The 17,876-nt window shown below is 49.1% G+C and overlaps 1 protein-coding gene across 2 annotated transcripts in view; it reads right to left on the bottom strand.

Annotated features, from left to right (window-relative positions):
• PDCD1LG2 (programmed cell death 1 ligand 2) overlaps positions 1-17,613 on the bottom strand; it is a 27,480-nt gene extending 9,867 nt beyond the window's left edge. For both annotated transcript variants that reach the window (XM_045289329.1, XM_045289330.1), the window contains exons 1-3: positions 17,528-17,613; positions 7,078-7,383; positions 1,095-1,364 (exon numbers count right to left, since the gene is read on the bottom strand). In XM_045289329.1, the coding sequence (XP_045145264.1) occupies positions 1,095-1,364; positions 7,078-7,383; positions 17,528-17,582 (631 nt within the window). In that variant the 5' untranslated portion in view covers positions 17,583-17,613. The remainder of the gene's footprint in view (positions 1-1,094; positions 1,365-7,077; positions 7,384-17,527) is intronic.
• Positions 17,614-17,876: the final 263 nt, after the last annotated feature.

Below are 17,876 nucleotides of genomic sequence, written 5' to 3'. Positions count from 1 at the left end.
AAAAAGAAAAAAAAAAGCGCTATGTTCAGGGACTGCAAAAGGACACTAGTTCAGCCATTGTTAGGTGCCGTGATGTTGGCTCTGACTCATAGAGGCCTGATTAACAACAGGACAAACCACTGCCCGGCCAGCCCTGCGCCATCCTCACAAAGGTTGCATCCATCACCCATCTCCTTGAGGGCCTCCCTCTGTTTTGATGACCCTCTTCTGTGCGCTGCATTTTGTCTTTTAGAAGGACACTGAAGAAGACACACAGCCCCTCTTCCTCCCCTTCCCCTGGGTCTCCAGACCTTCTCCCCTTAGGGGGCTCCCTGGGCTTCTTGCCGCTGGAAGACCTCTGATCACCAATGCATCGGCTTCAGTAAGCAGCTTGCTGTGCGATGCTGCTGGCTCATGGTCATACCTTTATCCTTGATGGCCTACCACTTCCCTAGAAGGAAGACAGGCTCCAGCAGGAGATTGGAGCAGAGAGGAGCATGAGGTTGGGGCAGTCCTGCATCTTGTGGGGTGGCTGCAGGTCCCAGTGACCACTCACTGCAACACTGGAAATTGCTTCCCACTGTGGAAGCCTATAGGAGAAAGAAGGGGCTTTCTACTGCCATCGAGGTTCAGTCTTGGAAACGCGCAAGGGCAGCTCTACTTTGTCCAGTAGGGTCATTAAGAGTCAGAATGGACTCGATGGCAGTACGTTTGGTTTGGTTTGGTTTGGTGGAAGACCAGAGGGAGTCCTAGTGGTCCAGTGGATTCCATATTAGGCTGCTAACTATAAGGTCAGCAGTGTGAAACCACCAGTTGCTCCAAGGGAGAAAGATGAGGTTTTCTACTCCTTAAAAGATTTACAGTCCTGGAAACCCACAGGAGCAACTCCACCCTGTCCTATAGGGCCATTATAAGTCACAATGGATTCAAAGGCAGTGAACTTGGGTTTGGGATTTGGTGGTAGCCTGGGGTCCTGCACTTGCCTTTACTGGCTTCTCTGACCCCCATCACCCCTTGTAAACAGTCCCTTCTCCACACCCTCCTCCAGTTACTTGTTTTGAGTGCACCTATATTTTCTGCTTGGCAGATGGAGCCAGGAAGCAGGCTGCTGTTACCTCCAAGGTCGATGATGGCCCACGTCCATTCCTTCAACTTAACATTCCAGATTGCACAGCTGAAGTTTTGGCCAGGCTGTGGCTTTAGCTGCAGAACACTGGTGACCCAGTAGAGGCCCTCGGGGGTCTTGGTGTGGCTGGTGTTGGCAGGAATGCTGACGTTTGGCCAGATCACTTCTGCTAGAGGGTACCCTTCAGCCTGGCAGGTGAGCTCTACCTCATCTGTTCCCGGGACCTTATGGACACTCGTGCTTATGTGCTTGTAGGAAGCTGGACAATGGAAGAAGAAAAAGAAACAAGTCGATATGCAATGTCATGTGAAATGAATAACAACAACCATTTTCAATATTAAATAACAGTGGCGTTCATGTACCAAACACTTTTCATATGCTAGAGAGCATGTTATTTTAGACACTATGCGTTCTGGGGGCATAGTGGGTCACATATTGGGCTGCTAGCCAACACTGCCCCTGATAGCTTCCTAGTTCATTGTATTCCCATCAGGGCTAGCAGCTGGGTGGGGAAGCAAGATATTCTTATCCAGTAGGTTGGGTGGATGAGGGAGCTTGGGTGTCTGATCTGCAAACCCAGACTCAGACTGATAACGACGGAGCAAGAAGCAAGATCCCCTCCATCTTAAGTCTTGTTCTCCTGCAAGGAGTACCCAAGAAGTCCCAACATTGAGGGAGAAAGAAGCATGTGTTTACCCTAATAGCAAAAAAATGAGGTCCATTTCCCATGTGGACATCCATTCTTGTGCATATAGCTCATGACATTAAGAACTTGGAGAGGAACAGGGGTAAGTGACTCTCTACCTGATCCCAGCTCAACACATGCTGTCATTGCTGACTGCTGCCAACGAGTTGGCTCTAACTTACTGCCACCTTGTGAATAACGGAGCCCAGCACTGGCTGATCCTACACCATCTTCAGGACCACTGCTACTCTGAGTCGATTGTTGTGGCTATATTGTGTCACTCCGTTTCACAGAGGGCTCCCCTGTTCTCGGTGACCCTCTGCTCACCAGTGACTTCGGACACGTTATCAGGAGAGACCAGACTCTGGGACAGAATATCACACTTGAGAAAGTAGAGAGGGGTGAGAAAGAGGAAAGTCCTGGGTGAGCTGGGTGGACACAGTGGCTGCAACAATGGGCTCAAACACCACAACCATTGTGATGATGGCGCAGGATGGGCACGGTCTCATTCTGTTGTCCACAGGGCTGCTATGAGTAGGAACTGACTGTATGGCACCTAACAGCCATCTCTTACCCATGATGCTCTCTTATAGTGATTGGCCTTTCCTGAGGATGTGCCAAAGCAAGAGAGCTGAAGTCTCACCATATTTGCTTCTAAGGAACTTTCTGTTTGTATTTTTTCTAAGACTGGTTTGTTCATCCTTCTGGCAGTCCATGCTATATATATATATTCAGCATTCTTCCACTAACATACACGAACTCATTTGAACTACACAGTCACCCCATGATGAGCATGATGTTCCTATTTTGTATGAGGAAACAGCTGGGTTTCAAGGCTGGGGGGCTTGGACATATGACCTTCTTTCCCCCAGTTCTGCCTTCTGCACTGGATCACCCAAAGAAAATGATGCTCTGTACAGCTGCAGAGTTCTGGGACTGAGCAGCATATACAGGAAGAGAAAGCATCTTTCCTGGAGCCTTAGAAGTAGTAGGAGATGAGGCGAGTCGGCTTTTGAAGCAGCCTACCATTGGACTTTAGCTGTTTGAGCACACTAGACTCTGAGGAGCCTAATTCTGCCCTATCTCTAACATGAGGCATGTGAAAGTCCACAAATAGTTAAGTGCTCAACCACTCCCCAAAAGATTGGTGGGTTAAACTCACCTAGAAAATTTGGAAGTAAAAGGCGAAAGATATATACGATCTGAAGAGAAACGCCGGACAGTGTAACTTATGACAAAACTATAATAATTTATAAATTATGAAGGGTTCATGAGAGAGGGGGGTAGGGAGGAGGGAAATGAGCAACTAATATTAAGGGCTAAAGTAGAAGGCAAATGTTTTGAGAATGATGAGGGCAACAAATGTACATATGTGCTTGACAAAATGGATGTATGTATGGACTGTGATAAGAATTGTACGAGCCCCCAATAAAATAATTTTTAAAAATCGGAAGTTATCAAAGATTTAATTTTGCTCCGATTCACAGTCAATGCTCATGGAAGCAACAGTCAAGAAATCAAACGATATATTGCATTGGGCAAATCGGCTGCACAAGACCTCTTTAAAGTATTGAACAGCAAGGGTGTCACTTTGAGGACTGGAGTGCTCCTGACCCAAGCCATGTATTTCCAGCTGCCTTATATGCGCGTGAAAGTTGGGCGATGTATGCAGGAGACCACGGGAGAATGGATGTGTTTGAATTACAGCGCTGCTGAAGAATCCTGAAAGTACTGTGGACTCTCAGAGGGTCCAACGGGTCTGTCTTGGAAGAAGTACAGTCTGAAATGCTCCCGAGTGGTGAGCATGGTGAGACGTCCTTGCACACGCTTGGACAGACCAGTCCCCGGAAAAGGGCACCATGGTTGGGAAGTAGGAGGTCAGTGGAAAAGAGGGAGACCATCAAGGGGATGGATGGACACAGTGACCGGAACCATGGGCTCACACATCACCAGTGTGAGGTGGCTCGGGACCGGACAGTGTTTCTTGTACACAGGGCCACTGTGAGTTAGAACCGACTAGGGAGCACCCGGAAACCACGGGAGGGCCTCCGAAGATAGGCCGCAAACTGCACCTCCGACACGCAGGCTCCCGAAGTCCGAGCTCACGCACTGGCCATCAGCGAGAACGCCCGCCCGCGCGTCTCCAGTTCTATTTCATCTGTCTGAGGTTTTCTTCAACGCATTCCATTCTGTGATGTGAGGACGCCTCGATAAGGTCTCTCATTTGGGGGATGAAATAGGATCAGTAGATCCACCGGTACCATGTGTTGCGGGTGAGGGCTGGTCAGGCCTGCTCCTGCAGGGAGCTCTGCGTAAGAAGTTGACCTGGAGGGCAGTGATGAGTGGTGACTTTAGAGGTGGGGGAGCCCAGGAATCCAGAGCTGGACCAAGGCTTTGTCTTGGGCTAGGGGAGGGAGGGAGCAGATGGGAGCAATGTTAGCGTCTGCAAGATTTGGGGAAGGACAGGTGCCCACATGCTATATTTATGCAGTGTCATGTTTATAAATATCCAAGCCACTTCCACAGCCTCTTTCTTGAGAAGAGGTGGTAAAGGCATCATTAGCAACTGCCCACACAGGGGAAGCTGAGCCGAGGGTAATCTTCTTAGGAAAAGAGAGGCACATTTTAGAATGTTTGAACCGGAGGGTATCTTAAAATTGACGTGGCTGGTGGTCTTGAACTTACACCTTTGGGTTAGCAGCCCACTGCATTGGAACTGACTCTTTGACAGTGAGTTTCAGTTTGATAAGGGCTAAGACATTTTTCCCCACACAGACACAGAGGTGAAAATGGGAAGAATTTGCTTGTTAGTATTGCCACTGCATGCTTTGAAGTCTAGGGTTAGCTTGTCAAATCCAGACATTTGGGGCTATCAGATGATAACTCGATTCAGTCTTCCAATGTGGCTGAAAGCAGATTTTTGGTCTTAAAATATGTCTTGAAAATGACCCATTTTAATGGCCCTAAAGTGTGGTTCAGGGACATGAATCACATCCACCCTAAGGGACAAACCTCACTGTTGCCCATTTCCATACATTTTCCGTCACGCTCCACAGAAACCCAGTACCTCTTAAGCAATGAATCCCCTCCTTCCCCTGGCCTTATCCCCTGGCAGCCACTGATGATACTTTTATTTCCATTAAAAAAAAAAGAAAGAAAAGCAACTGACTTGCAAAAGGATTTGTTCCTGAGTAGATGGGGTTAAGAGAGCAATGTTTTTGCTGAGCACTAAGGATCTTTTAGGCCCTGGGACAATGCACTGCATTCAGGATGGGAGCTGCACCCAGACTTTTAATGAGGCAGGGAAAGCAGCAGAAAGAGGAAGTGCCTCAGGGGAACCCCAAAAGCTTCCCGACAGCTTGTTCTCACACACATCTACATTCAGAAACAGTGCTCGTGGAAGACAGGATCCGGGAACATACTTCCTAAAACTGTACGCGAGCACTGCTGTGGGGGCTGTGGGCTCCACCACATGACACTGTCAGAGGGGCGAGGCCAAAAGGACTATCTATAGAATTTTTATGCAGTTGCAGCAGAAATAGATCCTTTTAAAAATAAAAATAGCCCTGTAGTTAGCTATAGTTGTAAGCCCAGCTTAGGTGAATCTACATTCCTACAAGGGTAAACTTCTATGCTGACTTTATGAACTGGTATTGTCATCTTAAGGCCAAAATTGATCAAAACTCAACTTGCTGCCGTTGAGTAAATTCTGACACATAGTGACCCTATACAACAGGGCAGAACTGCAGGAACTGCCCCGGTGGGTTCCCAAGACTGTAACTCTTTATGGGAGTAGAAAGCTTCATCTTTTTCCTGAGGAATAACTGGTGGTTTCGAGCTACTGACCTTGTGATGAGCAGCCCAAGATTCTGTGTGGTCTAGTAGGGGAGGAGGTCTGTGGTAGGGGCAGGACGGGTGACACTAACCCCAGCAATGCCACTGCCCATGTACCCCTTAGAAAGTCTTTGTAATCCCCAAATATCCCAGTTTCAACACCATTACTTTAAAGAACAAGTCCAAGGGGGAAAGTAGTGAGAATAACTTCCAAGGAGTGAGGGGTAGCCCTTGGCCTGAAAGAAGAGGAGAATTGCTCAAATTTGCCCTTCAAATGGGACTCAGTACAGCTGGAGGGGTGTTGATTTAGGGGAGCAGCTTCTGAGTACCGTGGGGGCCATGACATTGCCTTGTTGGCCCTTGTCACGATAACGGACCTCGGACTGTCTTTCATGGGATGCAGATGTTCCCAGTGGTGCCTAGAAAGGGTTAGTTAGGTCAAGGCTAATGCTTCCCTGGTGACTCACTGGGGGTTGAGGTGTGGGGACACTAATTCACCAGGAGCCATCAAGATCTTTCCACCAAAGAGCAAGCCATTTGCTGTATGCCAGGCACCATGCCCAGTTCTTGTTCTCTTGGTGAATCCTCATACCCCTACTGTGTGCTCAGGGCCCCCCTCGTGGTTTATGGTGCGGATTATGGACAACTGGAATGTGAGACAACTTGCCCAGGACCTCCTGTGCCAACAACAGTCACCCTGCTGTTGTCTGATCCTTCTAGCCGAGTACCTCTTTGCACCAAATCAGAGTCGCAGCATTGCTGCCCAGGTCAATGTGGTTTAGAGGTCAAGAGCCACAGTCCCTACAGAAGACAGAAGTGATGTCTGAAGGCATCCTGGGTGGGGTGGGAGCAGAGATGGACCGACACAGGGCAGTCGGTGGAACTTGGCAAACACAGAGCGGAAGAGGAGCAAACTCTCTTCTTTCATCGCTGTTACACTGTCTTTCCCAAGGGGACACAAGGGACCACGAAGGTTCTCTTCAGATTTCCGTTCTTAGCTAGTGTGGTGGACAGAAGAGGAGAGCCCTGAACCCAGAGGCACGGGGACCAGAATCCACAGCCCTGGAGTCAATTCTGACTCAGATAAACCCCCCACAGGACAGACTCAGACTGTCCCATTGGGTTTCCAAGGCTGTAGATCTGTATGGAAGCAGACTGCCATGGGAAGATTGGTGGTTCAAATCCAGCAGCGACACCTTGGGAGAAAGGCCTGCTGTGCTGCTTCTGAGCCATCACAACTTTGAAAATCCAATGGGACGCAGTCGCCATGAGTTGGCATCGACTCGGCAGCACCTGGTAGGGGTACCTAGATTTCCCCTCACCTCAGCTGACTTACGCTCAGATGGCAACCATATTTTTGACCAGGTGCTCCTGTTTTCTCTGAGGTGACCCTGCTCTCAATAGCCAGCGTCCCAGTGTTTCTCATGGAAGGGAGGTGCTGAGGGAGACTCACCTCTGACTTCCAGGGTCAGGTACTTGTAGTCCCAGGCGTCCTTGTGGACAATCAGGCAGCGATACCTGCCCGCGTCACTCACCAGGACCCGGGCGATGTGGAACAAGGCCTGCCCCTGGTCCAGGGGCTCCTGCAGAAGAACAGCCTTTTCATTGGGTAAGGCCGTGTTATTTTTCATCTTCTGCAACTGGGCGGTGAGTGCTCCTAAGTCAACAGGCCCTCCGGTGTCAAAATCGCACTCCAGGGTCACATTGCTGCCATGGTCTACCACGTAGTGTTCCCTGGGGACAGTCACTGTGAAGAGAGCTACAAAGGAGATGTTCGGTTGGCCTCTGCCTGCTCACCTCCGCTCTGCCCAGAGGTAGGGGGAGGAGACACGGCTCTCATGTTCTAAGTGGCCCCTGCTAGTCCCTGGGCAGCTCGGAGGTCCCCTTTCTTGCCTTTGCCTCATGGAGTCCCGAGGGTGGAGTTCTTGACCCTTGGGTTTGTGGTAGCTCTTTCTTCTAAATACTTCTAAATACTGTGTAGCTGCATATCCTTGGCCCCCTGACCTCCCTGCACAGTCCAGCCAGAGCTTCTGACCAAACAAGTTTACTTTCTAGCATCTTCCATCTCATTCTCTGTAGCTCTTACAAATCATCCCTTGCATAGAAATGGAATTCCTCCTGTGATTTCTGTACCACTGAGGACTCAGCCCATCTTGTTTAATTACTACCACATCTTACTGTTCAGCCCATTGTCCCTCCACATGAATTCATTGACATCTTGGTCCCCCAAAGACCACTTCCTGTCACTGGTGACAGTTAAGCTCAAACCATCCTTTCTTGAGTTCTGGGGAGAGGTTAGGTGATAGGTTCCCAAACTTATTTGGCCTACTGTCCTCTTTTCAGGAAAAAAAAAGAAAATTACTGTGTGCATTCTGGCAGTGAAGCATTTTGTACAATAGCCCATCCCCTATGATAAAGTGTCGCCATCTGCTTTTGCACTAGGTGCATCTGCTGCACAAGACCCATCTCGAGGACTGAAAAGCAAGGATGTCACTTTGAGGACTAAGGAGTCCCTGATTCAACCATGCTTATTTTCCATGGCCTTTCATGCCTGCGAAAGTCGGACGTTGAATAAGGCAGAGCAAAGAAGAATGGATGCATCCGAATGGTGGTGCTGGCCAGGAATCTGGAAAGTACCGCGGACTACCGAAAGGACAAACGGATCTGTCTTGGAGAAGTATGGTCAGAGTGGTCTGTAGAGCACTTTGGACACGCCAGGAGAGACCGTCCTGGAGAAGGACATGGTGTTTGGTAAAGGAGAGGGACAGCGAAGGGGAGGCAGGCCCTCAATGAGATGCATGGACACTGTGGCTGCAACCATGGGATCAGGCACAGGAACAGCCGTGGGGACGGTGCAGGACTGGGCAGCGTTTCGTTTTGCTGTGCAGACGGTCACTATGGGTCGGAATGGACCGGATGGCACCTGGCAACCACAACATCTGCTTTTGCAGTCCTGTTGGGTCGTTTTAGGAGGAAGACAGCTTTGTGCGCCCATAAAGAGTTACAGTCTCGGAAACTCACAGGGGCAATTCTACCCTGTCCTATCGGGGGAGTGAGTCTGTGGATGGTCCCAGTGCCCTGCAGGCGGCGGGATGGCCCACTTTGGGAAACACTGGGTACTGATATGGGGTCTCCCTGAGGAATTCCTGCAAGGCTGGCAATACCACTGTCTTCGTTCCTAGTGAAAACAAAATTGAGGCACAGAGGGGTTAGTGAAGCGACTTGTCCGGCACCACAAGCCCAGCACACAAGCCAAGTGTAGAAGCTACCTTCCTCTTGACTGTCAACCGTGGGATGGGTGGCTGCTGTGTGCCAGGCACTGTGTTGGACTTTTCCTCCTACTCTGTCTTGGTCTGGAGCCAGCTTGCCGCCATAGCATCACACAGTCTGTCACCGACAGACGGGTCATGAGGGACCCTGAGGCGCGTTGGCCAAGAAGTGAACCCGGGACTCTCACCCGGAAAGTGAGACTCCTACCACAGACCCGCCCCTGTCTCCTCTTGTTCTCTGATATAAAACAGGAAACAGGGAAGAGAAATGAGGCATGCAAAGAAGGTGAGTTGTTGAGTCTGAGACATGACAAGAGTTCCGTGGGCCCAGACCTGGGTGAATCTGCTCGGCCGGCCGTGCGCTGACCACACTCACTCTTCCTTCTCATGAGCGTCGGGACGCCTGAAACTTCCGCTGGAAGTCCCCACCGCCTGCAGCCGAACTCCCCCTTCCCCGCCCGGGCCTGTGACAAGCATTCACCCCTGTCCCCTTCCCCACTCTTGGTCTGTCCGCATACTTCGTAGGCCTGAAGCACGCGACCTTTCAGACAGGTGGCAACAGGGCCCACCTCTAAAGGGCAGGGTCGGCCAATGACCACGGGAGGGGAAGACAGCGCCAACGTACAGACGGTGTCTGCGAGCAGCCCAGAATACCCACAGCTATTGAGTCTAATTTTGCCCCGCTGGCAGCTGCCAGCACATGCAAATGCCCCAAGGCGCCTGCCTCAGCTGAAGAAAATGAGCGTTAGGGAATACAGTGTGCTTTTGAAATCCCAGCACAGGTCGACTTGCAGTGAATCACCAAGGCAACATCTCTCAAGCCATCAGTTTGGTCAGGAGATGGCTCCCAACCCTGGCTGCACCTCAGAATCCCTTAGAACGCCTCCCTCCTCAGCATCGGTGGAATCCCCTGTGGTTTCTGACTGTCACTGAGCCTCACCTGCACCCCTAAGGTTGGTTCTCAAGGGGGTGACCTTTCGAAATCAGATCCCCAGTCTGTCCTTCAAGGCACCTCTGGGTGGGTTTGAACTGCCTACCTTTGGACTCATAGTCAAGAGTTTCACTACTTGCGCCATCTGGGAGACTTTCTAAAACAAAACAAAGCCAATGCCTGCGCCTCCTGTCGGGTCTTTCAAAACTTCTATCTATAAGTTCTTTGGGAGTTTCTAGATTCAGACCACCCACTACCATCAAGTCGATTCTGACTCATAGCATCCTCATACAGGGTTTCTGAGCTGTGAGTCTTTATGTGAGCAGACAGGCAGCCTCAATTTCCTCCTAAGGAGCTGCTGCTGGTGTTACACCCTTTGAGCGTGCACTTCAGCAGTCCACCGCTTACCCGGCATCGCCACCAGGGCTCTTCAATGTGCAGACAGTACTGGCTAATAGCACTTGGTAATGGCACGTCTTGGACCCTCACGGCATTCAAAGGAGGTCCCCAGCTTCACCTGACACCAGTTAGAAATGTAGACAAGGAGACCTGCCCGGAACCAGCAAATCGGAAAACAGGCACATTCCTGTTTGAGAAGCAAGCAACGTTTAGCCTATTATTATCAGTCAGTAGAATAATAGTTAACCCCTATTAAGGGCTTGCCATGGCCAAGACGTTCAAAACCTTTATATGAATCCATCATCTCCTTCAAAACTCTCAACCATGCTGCCAGGAAAAATGCCCCCAAACCCACAGGGCCCAAAGCAGCCCTGGAGGGCAGTAGTCCTTGCCCACAGGCTTGCCCGCACCGTGACCTTTCTAGGAACAGGCTACTCCATCTTTCTCACATGGGGCATCCGGTGGGTTTGAACCTCCAACCGTTCGGTCAGCAGCTGGTCACTTAATCACTGTGCCACCAGGGATCTTGATAGATGAAGTTTACCCAAGGGACATAGCTTCTCCACGGCCCATGGCCGGTCCTTTGAGGAGGTAGCATTCGAACCCATCTCTGTATCTTCAAGGAGTCCATCACGACTGACGGCCTTGGCAACCCGTTAGCCAGGTCAGCTCCGTCGTAGGGTCCCGTGGGTGGGAACCCACTGGATGGCAGTGGGCTTGGGAGGTTTGTTATCTCCCAAACCTGTGTCGTGAACACCTCCATGTACGCTTACCACACCCTTGAGTGAGTCGGACACTCTGCATTCTACATCACATGCCACTGGGGTACGCATTGAACTGAGGTTCGGCTGAACTTTGAACTCGTGAAGTGATGAGACAAAAGGAGAACACGGAATGTTTCCTTGATGACCAAAGGTGGCCGGCTGGAATGCAGGTTTTCCTCTTCGGCTCGGGTCCTTCATTAAAGCAAGGGGCAAGGATTTGGTCAAAGCAGAGCATTCCTGGGGAAGTGGCATTTTCTCTGTCAGCAGGCATCACCGGGAGTGCACACCTGGCACCCTCTCCAGGAAACGCAACCCCAATGCTTTGCATTTGCTCCCAAGATAGCTTCCTCGTTAAGCTAATTTTATGATGATTTATTTATTTCGTTAGCAACAGCAGCCTTTTTTTTTTCCAGACTTTCTACCCAATACTTGAAAGATGGGGCCAGGCAGTGTGTGTGCATGGGGGTGGGGGTGGGGAGCTTGCTTTTACGTGGTCATGCTCGGCAGAAGACACTGGCCTCCTGGTGGAAGGCAGGGGCCTCCCTCCCCTTGGCAGGAACACTTCCTACTTGGATACCTCTTCTAGAAATTCTCTCCTCCACCTAATCCTTCTGCTTTGTCTACCCCAGAGGGCGGCAGAAGCAGTTTTGGAGACTAAAGATAGACAGGATGAGTGACTCAGGGTGAGGCCCCCCCGCCCCCCAACTCAGAGTAACTTCCAAGTGTCACTGTGACCACACGCCTCCCCCACTGTTTTCAGCCATCTCTGGAGGATGCAGAAAGAAGGAAACATCAGCGAAAGAAGGAAGATTGGAGGGGCTCTTTCTTCCAAGTCAGGAAAAGTTGCAAAAATAGAGCATGTCCCCTTAAGTGTGTCTGGGTAACAAACTATCCTTAGGTTTTGAAATAAGGGAACCAAAAACATAAGAAATGAGAAAAACAGAAGCAACCACCCCTCCCTCCCCCAGAACCGACTCATATTGTTAAGTGCAGTTGCATGGGTTCCAACCATGTGCACAACAGAACGGAGCACTCCCCTCTCCGCACCTTCCTCAGACTGTGGAGGCTTTGTCTGTGCTGCTGCCACTCGTTAGCACGTCGCCTTGAGGGGCTTCCTTGCTTTTCTTGGGCACTAAGCATGATGTCCCTTCTGAAGGACTGCTCCTTCTTGGTAGCAGATCCAAGGGCCATGTGACCAAGTCTCACCATCATCCTTCTAAGGAACATTCTGGGTGCTCCTCTGGCAAGCCAACCTCCCCTTGATCTCCTCCCCCAACACCGACATTCAAAGGCATGTGTTCGTCTGCAGTTTTCCTCACGCGTTGTCCCGGTTTGCCATATGAGCCAATTGAAAGTCCCATGGCTTGGGCCATGGGCCAAGCACAGCGTGGTCCTCAAATCATCGTCGTTTGTGTTTTTGAAGCACTTCAAAGAGGTCTTTTGCAGCAGATTTGTCCAGGATAAGAAGTCCGGATTTCCTTTTTATAAATCATTTCACTGGGGGCCCTAACAGCTCTTATCACAATCCATACATCAATTGTATCAAACACATTTGTACATATGTTGTCATCATGATTTTCAAAACATTTTCTTTTTGTGTGGGGGTGTGTTATTGCTTGAAGCGAACGTGTTTGTCACAAGACTCCAAGTCCATTTCAGTGTTACTCTCCTCCTTTGTCCTGTAAGCCCCTCGGACCACTGTGGAGGTTTGAGGGCTAAGCAATCTGGAGGAATCAAAGCATTTCTTTCCACTCGAGCCCTTGGTCACAGTTCCTCTTCCCCCTCCCCCTTCCGACCTCCGTGAACCCTTCAGAGGGCAGGATTTCTCGATGGCTGTTTCTATGGTCACTCATTGTAGATCCCAGCTGAACAAAATCCTTGACAACCTGAATATTTTCTCCATTTATCAGGGTATTGTTTACTGATCCAGTTGTGCGGATTTCTTTTACATGTCAAAAAGGCTATCTGTCGCCTTCCACCTTCATCCGTAAGTGCTGCAAGCCCTCCCTCTCCTTTCAGCAAGCAAGCTTGTGGCACATCACAGATTTTCCATATTTTTTCTCTTCTATAATCCAACGTCTTGGACTGACTGCCCAGCATACAGATTGAATCAGTGTGATCCATGCACACCTGATGCACACCGTCCCTAATTTTAAACCATGCCAAATTCCCTTGTTCTACCTGAACGACCACCTCTTGGTCTACCCCATGACCCAACTTCAAAACTCCTTCTACATTTTCAGCATCTGCACAAGTAGCAGCACCCACAACCAGGTGCCCAACTGTATGATGCGGTCCTGCTGAAACAGGAAGGCCACAGGTGGATGGCTTTCACAAACAGGTGCCTATTCTCTCACGGTCTGGGAGGCTAGGGGTCCACATTCAGAACACAAGCTTCACGGGCAGACTTTCTCGGTGGGGTTTAGGGGAAGTTTCATGTTTCCTTTCTGCATCTGTGGAGCTCTTCATGGGCTGTGGTATGGCCCTCCCCCTGAGTGTAGCACAAGGCCCAAAGAGTGCCCTCCGCTCCTGGCACTTCTGTCTTGGTGGTGATGAGATCCAGCCTCCTCGAGTCTCTTTCCTTTTGTCTTTGTAAGACCCCAGGTGATGCAGGTTATGACCTGAGTAAGGGTGTTCCTCCCACTCTGATCCCTTGACAACTGATGAGTTGATCCCATCATGGCAGATAATTACATTATTCATAACTGCCAAACTTAAAATCATGGTCCAGCCAAATTGATACATATTTTGTGGAAAACACAATGAAATCCATGACATCACTCTGTCCAACGTGATCCATGATTTGTTATAACCAACACAGTTGAATGCCTGTGCATAGTCAGTGAGTCACAGGTAAACATCTTCCTGGTGCTCTCTGGTTTCAATCAAGATTCATCTCACATTAGAAACGACATCCCTCATTCCATAACCTCTTCTAAATCTAGTTTGAGTTCTTGGCAGTTCCCTGCTGCAACCATTTAAGAATTCTCTTAGGCAAAATGTTACTTGCCTGTGATATTAATGACATTGCTAGATAAATTTTGTGTTCTGTTGGCTCACCTTTCTTTGGAATGGACATAAATATGGATCTCTTGTTGGACATAAATATGGATTTTCTGTTGGATCACCTTTCTTTGGAGTGGACATAAATATGGATCTCTTCCCGTCGATTGGCCAGGTAATTTCTCAGATTTTTTGGCATAGATGAATGAGCTCTTCCAGCATTACATCCGTTGGTTGAAACATTTCCATTGGTATTCTGTCAGTGCTTGACTCTTGCTTTTCACAACTGCTGCAGTGCAGCTTAGACTATTTCATTCAGTACCATTGGCTCTCAATAATAGGCTACCACCTGAAATGGCTGAATGTCAACCACAAGATCAGCAGTTCAAAACCACCAGCTGCTCCTTTGGAGAAAGGTGAGGCTTTCTACCACCATATGCATTTGTAGGCTTGGAAAGCCACAGGTACAGTTCTGCTCTGTCTTAGAGGGTTGTGATGCGTCTGCATTAACTCAATGGCAGTGAGCTTGGTCTTTGTTCCGATCCGAGAGGCTCATTTCCAGCACGATACCAGACAATGCTCTGCGGCTCCTCAGAAAGTTTTCCCTGGCCGTCTTTAAAGTCAATTTTCAGGTCTTTCTTTTGAGTCCATCTTTGTCTGGAAAATCTGCTGAGCCTTGTCTCCCCTGGGTGACCCTGCTAGTGCTGGAAATCCCTGTGGCAGAGCTCCTGGTATCACAGCAATGTGTAAACCACACGCAAGCCAGGATGGCAGACTGACTGACAGGGGTGGGCATTTATCATATGACCCCAATTCTACTCCTATGCACTTCTTCCAGTGAAACCAAGCCTGTGCACACACAAATACCTATAAGCAAAATCTGAGAGCAATTTTATTGAGCATAGCCCCAAACTAGAAACCATCCAAAGGCCCCTCAAGTGGGGCATGAATAAACAAAATGTACCCACAAACAACAGGGTACTACTCCACAGCACAGAGAAGGGATTTCTGAGACTCGCAGCACTCGGGGTGCATCTCCAATGCGTGATTCTCATGAAGGAAGTGGGTCCCCAAAGATTTTTTAATGCATGAGATGCTGGAAAAGGTGAAATGATGAACAGAGGGTGCCAACCCTTCGGAGTCCCCAGGTGGTACCAGCCATTACGTGCTGAAAGGTTGCTGGTTACAAGCCACCCAGAGGCACCTTGGAAGGCAGAGGTGGAGATTTACTTCGGAAAGGTCAAAACCCTGAAATCTCTGTGGAGCACACATGGGATTGCTATAGCAACTGACAACAACACCAAATCAGGGCTCAAGGAGGAGTGGGAGGGTGGGGGAGGGAGGGAAAAAAAGAGGAGCTGATACCAAGGGCTCAAGCAGATGGAATGTCAATGGCAACATACGTACAAATGTGTTTGATACAATCAACGTATGGATTGTTGTAAGAGCTGTAAGAGCCCCCATTGAAATGATTAATTAATTTTTTAAAAAGTTAGAGGAGGGAAGGTGGGAATGGGGAACTGACAGCAATGATGACTGTGTAGCACCACTCAAGGGGAACGAATAACAGAATAGTAGAATGAAGACACTGGATGGTGTAAGATATGGCAAAGAAAAAAAATAATAATAAGGGTTCCTGAGGGTTAGGGTGGTGGGAGGAGGGGATAAAAGGGAGCTGATATCACAGAGATCAAGAAGAAAGAAAATGTTTTGAAAAGTATGGTGTCAGTAATTGTGACATTGTGCTTGACCTAGTTGAATTATGGATTGTTACAATATCTGTAAGAACTCCCAATAAAATGATGAGAAAAAAAATAGAGTTAGAGGAGGGTTTGCCTGTAAAGAATGAGGGATTAGCTCCATGCAAATGTTGGTGTCTTTCCCACTGATGACCCTTTCTCTGGATCCGTAGACACAGACCAGGGAGAGGAATGTGAGTGGGAACCAAGCAGGTGGGGACTACCTGGACGGGATGAAGAAACAAAACCCAAACTCACTGTCGTTGAGTTGAACCAGACTCATGGTGACCTGACAGGACAGGACAGAGCTGCCCCTGTGGGCTTCTGAGGCGCTACCTCTTTACAGGAGTACCAAGCCTCATCTTTTGCCTGAAAAGGGAGGGAAAGGCTCTTAAACTGTTGCCAGTGACAAAGAAATCACTCCAGGCAGACCTGACAGCTATGAGAGGTTCAGCACCAGATCACTGAAATCCAGTGGGCTTTGCAATGAAGCCAGTCGCACGGATGCTCTGGGTTCCCGCTGCGTATGAAGGTTACACGGATACTACTGCCGCTTATGGAGTGTGCAACAGCATCTTGAAGAAGTCTGAATATTGTGAGAATCACCAAAAAGTGAGCGGAGACACCAAGTAAGAAAATGCTGTCAGAAACACGGTGCCAATAGACCTGCTCAGCACAGCGTTGCCACAAACCTTCCATTTGCTTCTTTTAAAATGCAGTATCTGTGAATTGCGATTCAGCAAAACACAATGAAATACATGAAAAGGTATGGCTGTGGTTGCTTTTCTCCGTCAAAGACAAACGTGATTTCCCAAGGGACAAAGGGCTTCATCCACTGCTCACTCTGACTCCCTCTCTTACCTCCTGGCTTTCACCCCAACGCTGAGCACCTGGTCCTGCCTGTTCACTCCAACAGTGTGCAGGACCTTCTCCAGGAAAGCCTTCCTCCCTGCCCACCCACACCCTTCCCTCAAACTCCTTTCTTCAACACCCTAAGGCATAGACAGCCTACGGCTTGCTAACTCATGTAGACTTCAAGAAGAGTCATCTATTTCTTTTTTGGTCAATTCAGGTAATCCCCATTAAGGGGTGAATGCCTTATAGACTAAGACTATTGCTTTTAAAAAAGGAACTCATAGGAACATGCCAATAATTGGCAGAATATTTGTAAGAAACGTGTTAAGGGGGAAGGGTTTTCCAGCATCCCCGACCATTATCTCTTCACTCACCATGCCCTAAGACAGCGGTTCTCCACCTTCCTAATGCTGCGACTCTTTAATATAGTTCCTCATGGTGTGATGATCCCCAACCATAAAATTATTTTCGTTGCTACTTCATCACTGTCATTTTGCTATTGTTGTGAATCGTCATATACATATCTGATAGACAAGATGTCATTTCATTGTTAGAAATGAAACATAATGAAACATAATGAAAGCATCGTGATTATATATTGTGAAATATTTGTGTTTTCTGATGGTCTTAGGCAACCCCTGTGAAAGGGTTGTTTGACCCCCAAAGGGGTTGCGACCCCCAGGTAGAGAACGGCTGGCCTAAGAGAAGACATTCGCCCTGACGGGAACTCGACCCTTGCCCTCTAGACTCCGTTCAGATGCACGTGGTCAGAGCGGACCAGTCCCTTTGGGTGCTGGGGGAGGATGGGCATGCCCAAGCCTCTCCATCACTGTTCTTCCGGGTTCAGTGACCACTCTTCCTCTCAAAGAAAGTCCTCCCCCTCGGCTCCAGCCTGAGGCCCCCCGCCCCTCTTCCTCAGCCCCTTCCCTTTGTCCTTCCTTACCTGCTGTCTGCCGAAGCTGTGCTCCCAGGCTCAGCGTGAGCAGGAGAACGAACATGTTCTGTCCTGAATCTGCAACAGACAACTGAGAGTCTCAGGGTTTTTTGCAGCTTTGCTCGGTCTCATGATTTAGTGACTCGATCCCTTCTGAACACTGGGAAAGGACTCGTAATCACCTCTTTCTGGGAGGCAGAGGGTGGCGGTGGCGATAGAGAGGCTCCAGGAAGAGACATTGTAAGCTGATTGTCAGAGGAGGAGCTGGGTAATAGGGTAAGGGGAAGTGAGTTGCTTAGAAACTTCCTCCTTTTCTGCATCTGAGTCAGTCCTCATGACTTTCCCACACCAGCAGTCA

The sequence above is a fragment of the Echinops telfairi genome, unplaced genomic scaffold (genome assembly GCF_000313985.2).
Source record: "Echinops telfairi isolate 266 unplaced genomic scaffold, ASM31398v2 ScPeMD7_25;HRSCAF=90, whole genome shotgun sequence".
Lineage (NCBI taxonomy): Eukaryota > Metazoa > Chordata > Mammalia > Afrosoricida > Tenrecidae > Echinops > Echinops telfairi.
This window is presented reverse-complemented; position numbering and strand designations above follow the sequence as displayed.